Source organism: Topomyia yanbarensis, chromosome 1 (assembly GCF_030247195.1).
Source record: "Topomyia yanbarensis strain Yona2022 chromosome 1, ASM3024719v1, whole genome shotgun sequence".
In the NCBI taxonomy this organism is placed as follows: domain Eukaryota; kingdom Metazoa; phylum Arthropoda; class Insecta; order Diptera; family Culicidae; genus Topomyia; species Topomyia yanbarensis.
The window spans coordinates 201608721-201615980 of NC_080670.1; the positions used below are offsets into that span (position 1 = coordinate 201608721).

General features: G+C 41.6%; 1 protein-coding gene across 16 annotated transcripts in view; it reads left to right on the top strand.

The window, feature by feature from the left end:
• LOC131688163 (mannosyl-oligosaccharide alpha-1,2-mannosidase IA) overlaps positions 1–5849 on the top strand; it is a 66567-nt gene extending 60718 nt beyond the window's left edge. For all 16 annotated transcript variants that reach the window (XM_058972344.1, XM_058972357.1, XM_058972333.1 and 13 more), the window contains 4 exons: positions 4211–4649; positions 4711–4994; positions 5051–5167; positions 5230–5849. In XM_058972344.1, the coding sequence (XP_058828327.1) occupies positions 4211–4649; positions 4711–4994; positions 5051–5167; positions 5230–5364 (975 nt within the window). In that variant the 3' untranslated portion in view covers positions 5365–5849. The remainder of the gene's footprint in view (positions 1–4210; positions 4650–4710; positions 4995–5050; positions 5168–5229) is intronic.
• Positions 5850–7260: the final 1411 nt, after the last annotated feature.

A 7260-nucleotide genomic window follows, 5' to 3' on the forward strand; every position in this document is an offset into this window, starting at 1 on the left:
TGAGGCCATTAGGAATACCAAGATGGCGACTTCAAGTCTAACGGAATTTTATATAACCCAATCAGTATGTATATGTTAAGAGCGGGCCTAATAAGCGCTGATAAAGATCAATGCCTGAGGCCATTTTGAAATATAAAATGGCAACTATAGTCTTGGCGATACTCTGTATAACTCAGACAACGTGAAGTGTTTTGGAACTTGATTGACAAACGTGCAGTTGCCGGAGGTCTGACGTCATTTGATTGTAGAAGATAGGAAAAATGTGCTCATGAATGAATTTCCTCGAATTTGAGCTGGTTCGTATGCTAGAGCTCATCGAGCGTATTTTCATGCGCGGCTCATAATCGAACCAAAAAACTGACAAAATCAGGGGGAATAATAAAATCGGATCTTCGTTGTATTTTTAAGATGAATGAGAAGTCCACTAAACTAGAAGCCACCATCTTAGATTAAAACATGACTTCCGGAATTGACATCCGGTATTTATTTATCAACGCTATTCCAAAAATTATCAAAATTGAAAATTATACTAAACCGAATGGCCATCTTGGTTTTCGAAATGGCCTCAGACATCGGTATTTGACATCTACTCGTCAATCCCGTTCCAAAAATACCCATATTTATGGCGCATTAGCGAATTCCACTGAACCGGAATTCGCCATCTTGGCTTTTAAAATGGCCTCAGACATTGATCTCTATCATGCGGTCATTAGGCCCACTCTTAACATATGCATAATTGCATATTGATTGGGTTATAGAAAATTCCGTTAGACCGGAAGTCGCCATCTTGGTATTCCAAATGGCCTCAGACATTGATATTTGGCGTCTATTCGTCAAGCCTGTTGCAAAAATGCCGATATTGATGGGGTTTGAGAAAATTTCACTGAACCGGAAGTCGCCATCTTGGTTTTCAAAATGGCCCTGATCGATAGTTGATGTCCACTCATCAATCTTGTTCTAAAAATATTAATATTGATGGCGTTTTAGAGAATTCCACTTAACCAGAAGTCGCCATCTTGATTTTCCAAATGGCTGCAGACATGAACATGGAAAACTTGATTAAAAATCATCGTTAAAGTGGTTTGCCTTTAAGAGGACTTAGAATATTTTTGCTAAAACCGTGTTAATTGCAAAAAAACTTGATCAAAAATCGTCTGTCTTTTGCCCTCAAAAGAACTTAGAACATTTTGCGAAATCCGAGGAAAAAAATTGTATAGAATTCGACTAAGCATTTTACCTTTTTTCGAAAGACCATGTTAATTGCGAAAACCGTGTGAAAAAGCCATGTAAAAAACCGCGCAAAAAAAACGTGTAAAAAAACCTTAAAACCTTGTACACACAGATCACCGACTAATCCACCCAATAGTGAGATATTAGATTTCTCATAAAGCCCTTATTCATATTTACCTCGTTGCATCACCGAGCGCAACTGTATTTTTGAATACCAAAACTAGTGAAAATTTGACTCTTTCTGCAAGAATTTGGTTATACCGACAATGGTGCAAAAATAACCAGTTGCACTATTTATAATTAGAATGTAGGAATCAAAAGATCGCATAAAAGATATAAATATAATGTCACGGCACTAACCATTATTTACCATTCCTCACACGTCCCCGTCTCTCACTTTCTCACTCTCTTTCTCTATTTATTCGTGTTTGTGGCAACTGTCACATACGCATCTATCTTGCTATTTCTCTATCCATTTCTAAGTTGCGTCATAAGATCTTCTACCAATCTGTAATATATTAATGTCCAAGTTTTGGGATGACGGAACTATTTTTTAAAGTAGAGCGGAGCCGCTCGTGGAAACCAAGTCTAATAATAGATCCCACTTGACAAAGAAAATATTTGTAGCGCTGTGAAAATTTGCAAAATGTTTTTATTATGAGAAAACTATAATTTATTTATGTTCAAACCCTGAAGATCAAGGGATCTCTTCGAAACGTTGCACTATGGAAAGGTGTATGACCAACAATCGAAAACTATATCAACTCCAATTTAATTCAATTCTATGCTGAGCGTTTATACACACTATAATTAAAGAAATCTATCTCTGAAAAATATTTGACTTCATTGGCAAACAGTAGGTGAAATTTCTTGTTTTGGTTAAATTGCTTGTATTGTTTGCTAGTAGTCCCTTGCGGTGCGGTTTTTAGTTTCTGCCCAGGGCGAGTTGAGAAGATAGACTGGCGAGAAACCTGTTGAATGATTTCAACAAGTGCGCTGTCGCGGAGTCAGGCAGATTCTACCAGGCTCTGGGTCTTTATTGTTACATGATAAGAAAACATGTAAGAACTCCACCATCGAAAAGGGTGCTTGATTCGTGTCTTTTGTCTTTTGGGCCGGAGCGCACAAACCTTCAGTTTGAACATACAGCTGTCTCCCAAGTTTTCTTTAGAGTTGTTTCATTTGTCGGGCCCAATCCTAAAAAAAATTTCATCGATGTTTCTTTCATTAATCCGCTGACGAACCGGCGTCAGTAACCGCATTTTTTAACCTGTACTACACTTTTAATTTGCGTTTCTAACGTCGCGTATTTTCGGAAATGTTCGTGCTATCCGACACCCACGCCTCCTTGCACGCGGAGGACTTTTTCATGTTCAGCCCTCTTTGTCTCTTATTGTTAATGTTACATAGCAGCGGCAGTTGTGTGGTAAGTCGCTCCAGGGGCAGTGGTACGATCACTGTCACCAATGTGAAATTCATGTGTTCTTCCTGGGACGTCATTGCCCAGGGATAGCACAAAGTTTTGTGTTTTGGGCCAGACTCCCAAGGGTTGCAGGTTCAAATTTTGCCTCTGGGGGAATTTTTTGCGCATAATCATTTTCGTTTATCTCACTATTTCGATCTGTTTTATGTGCTGGATACCACAACAAAAATTTTAAATAAGGTATTGGTACTTACATCAAAGCCCACAAAAAATGAATTAATTGACTGTCTCGTAACGGGATAGTAGACCGTCCGCAAGTTTTCGCGCTGGGTACTTCTTTCGTCCAAGCTTGATTGGCGATGCAAGAATCAAGCCAGCCACAAATTTGTACTCTTTCTTCGGAGAAAGTTCTAGGTTTGATTCAATGGTTTCGGATATAGTGGACGCGTAGCTCTTCCAACCAACATTTCGTATGACGCCTCACGAAAGATTGATTGTTTTTGACGATTTTGAACTACTAGAGATTGAAATGGAAATAAGCTACTGCAGAGATCCGAGATAACCTTCCACGTACAATATATCTGTAGCGAGGTCGAGCACAAGGACTTGTCTAATGCAGTTGGTGCAGAAATTCGCGACATTTCGTTCGTATTCAAGTTGGTCCTAGTGAAGTTGTCGAAACGATCATGTAGTAGGGTATCATAGTAGCTTCCTGACGTCTCGCGGTGAAGTCTGCTAGAAATAGCCGTGATGTCAAAAGCTTTCGGGGCTCAACCGAAACTTTAGGGGGAATAATGTTGGGAGCGATGCAACGGTCTTTGACCTTGATCCTAATTTGGCAAGCGACAACTTAAATGCCCGGTGTCGAGGGGAGAATAGCACTTTTTGATTCTCAAAAGTATTCCTCCATAGGGGTTATCTTGATTCAGAAGCTTAGACGTGGTCACTGATGAGTGGCCTTAAGAGAACGCTTAATTTTTTCTTCGTACAATTTGGAGGCGGACGTTATGACATTATGACACAATGCCGATTACTCCATAAATTTCAACTGCCATTGCAGGTACGTAGACATTATACTCCTTCGTGAAAAACTCGCAGTTAGCAATCCTGGTTGCCTGGTCAAGGTCACTTACATTTACTCTTGGTTTGTCTGGTGACAAGTCTTAACATGGAAGGTCTGTTTTTACAGACTACATAGCTGATTTCTAGCTTAACATGATCTAGTGAAACGAATGCACACATATTAGAATGTCAAGAATAACAATCGTCGAGGAAACCTGAGTAGTGAAGGTAGACTGTCCTCTGTCGGCAAAACATTCTCTCCTTTTATCGCTTGTCTACCATTCATAATAGATAACTATTATTGCCGATAAATCTAGGCAGTTGAAATTGCATGCACAGTGCAGTCCTCGACAGTACAACGTTAATAACTCAATCAATTTCTACTCATATTTTATCGCAGACCCTCATAGCGGATCTTTTTTCCGTCATTAAATCACTTTCAAACCCATTTATTTCATAGTCCCATTTGCATTTTCCCTCGCCTCTCCACAACAGATCAGCAAAAACTATGGCTGGGCCAGCGGCGGCAGCAGCATTCTGTCCGAGTTCGGCACTCTGCATCTGGAATTTTCCTATCTGAGCGATGTGACGGGCGATTCCGTCTACCGGGAACGCGTTCAGGCGATCCGGTCGGTGCTGAGGGAAATCGAAAAACCCAAGGGACTGTATCCGAACTATCTGAACCCGAAAACGGGCAAATGGGGACAGCAGCACATGTCGCTCGGTGCCCTGGGGGACAGTTTCTACGAGTACCTGCTGAAGGCGTGGATCCAATCGGGACACGAGGACAATGAAGCGCGCGAGATGTACGACGATGCGATGCAGGCGATCATACAGCACATGATCAGAACGAGTCCGGGTGGGTTGACGTACGTGTCGGACTTGAAGTTTGAACGTTTAGAACACAAGATGGATCACTTGGCATGCTTTGCAGGTAGGTTCTGGGTGTGTTTTTTTTGTATGAACATAACTCATTGAGTTGATCTTGCAAACAGGTGGTCTTTTCGGTCTCGGTGCAACGACGCTGTCGAACCAGTACTCGGAGAAATACATGGAAATCGGAGAAGGTATTACCAACACTTGCCACGAGAGCTACGTCCGGACGTACACTCGATTAGGACCGGAAGCATTCCGCTTCAACGACGGAGTCGAAGCCAAAGCACTGAAAACAGGGGAGAAATATTACATTCTACGTCCAGAGACATTCGAGAGCTACTTTATCATGTGGAGATTGACGCACGATCAGAAATATCGTGACTGGGGATGGGACGCAGTGCAGGTAATTGATCACTCTTCTGTCGTAGTAAATGGATTTTCACGGTATTGGTATTTTAGGCACTCGAAAACCACTGTCGGACGCCAAATGGCTTTAGCGGGTTGAAGAACGTCTACCTGACGGAACCACAAAAAGACGACGTGCAACAAAGTTTCTTCCTGGCAGAAACGCTCAAGGTAATAGACAAATCAGTGATTGATCTGACGCGAGTAATGTTTTCCTTTACCCTTTTTCGCAGTACCTCTATCTTCTTTTCTCGGATGATTCCCTACTGCCGCTAGACGAGTGGGTTTTCAACACTGAGGCACATCCGCTGCCTGTCAAAGGCCGTAACCCTCTATTCCGACCGGCAGCTACCTCTAGTTCACCTTGAATTGATCTGGCACGCTACACCACTACTACTATAACTACTACTACTACAACCAACTATTCGACACCGTTAGAATAGTTAATAAGTCACTTTGGTCACTATCCGGCGGATGCGTGAGTATGTGTTTGACGTGATGATTTGAGTATGTGTAGGCATTTGTGACCAAGATCTTCCTCGATTGTTTGGAGGGAGCGATTCCTTACTATTTAAAGAGAAAAAAACTAGCCAGTTTGACTGTGTTTTGCTGCGCGCGCGTGCGAGGTGAACTACTGAAGAGTCATTTTTGTGAATGGAAAAAATGTAGCCTTTACAGTAGAGGGAACAGGCGCGAACAGGTTGATTTTGTTTCGAATGATTGTAGTTAATTATATAGGAAAGATTTATATATATAACAAATAATTGTGATGAAACCCACTAATTTATCGGAGACGACAATTGTTCTGTACAGAATATAATTGATATTAGTTGAAGAGAGAGAAACTACACTAGACGAATGAGTAAAGCGATACATTTTATGCGATATCCCATTCATTCTTCCAAATTGTCCTAATAGTAATAGAAGTCCAACGGAATGCACGTCTTGTTTAACAGAAATATACCTAATCTATTGTAGCAGCACTTACAGATAACTCCAGGGAACCCACCAACAGTTTACAGAAATGATAATTTTTCATGTTGATATTACGGGGGGAAATTAATTCATCACTTTTTTTTAGAAAGATACAAAGTTGTTCGATTGATGGTTACGTTTAATTTTTCAGCTGAGAAGATGAATGTGTCGTTCCTGGCTAGGTCAGGAGCTCACTCTGTCGTGAGTATTGTCAATATTCCGGAAGCATTTAAAATGCATACTACGAACGCTAGTAAATATTTGGATCCGTTAATAACCTTGTGGATGATCGGCAAATGGCGTTTGGTTCTGTGAGAATTTGGAAGCAGCGTTTCTAGCAATCAGTTCTGAAATCAAGCATTTTTTATGCAAGAAAGGTGAAACTTTGAAGATTTTTCCGAGGCCTGGAGGGTCAATTCTTGTGTACCAATCAACTTAGCTCAACAAATCAAATCTATGGCTGTTATTTAAAAGGAATCTTCAGCTGTCTACTCGTGGTAGTATCGGATTCTTAGGGCAGTGGTTTGTAGTAAGCCTACCGACTTGTTCCTCCCAATCCTCGTTCTTCCGGTGCAACCGTTAGATATTACTTCAAGAGAGATTGGGATTTTGCTCTTTGTATTTAGAGTTAATCGTGAACTTTTTATTTGGAGTTAGATGTGCATCGATCCGGATTACTGACCACAACTATACAACTATCTTTGCAAGGCGCCCTTCTTAGTGCTACTCGTTCCTATTTGTCTGCTAGCTGGTGCTGAGAGTTCCCCGGCTGAAGAATTTCACCCCATACCGATGCCCGTTTTCGTAAACCACTTAGCTCTTAGCCACTCCAAAGAATAGATTTATCTGCGGTGAAATTTATCCAGACAACGACATTCCGATTTTCTCCGACCTTGTGTTGTTCGTTCATGATTTTCTTCCTTAGCTGCTGCTGCTGCTAGCTGGCTGACTGACCTTTGTCGCGTAACTGGTCTACTCGCAACGCTTGCTAATATCGAAACTTGGCGAGACGCGAACCAATTCAGAGATACCGACCAACTTGACTTATACCCGGAACTTGGTGGTAATCATTCGACGTACTCGAGAGGCTTGCCCAGTGTCTCCGACTTGCGCTTGAGAATATAGATAACGGTATACTTGCAAAAGTTATCCGCAAACGAAAGAATGTAGCGCCTCGCGTTCAGTATTGCGTTTCGCATAGGTCCAAAACGCCCAACAGTTCCGTTCCGGCTGATGGTCGCGCCCTTTGTATCAAAGTGAACGCGAACCATCATACTAGAGATGGGCGA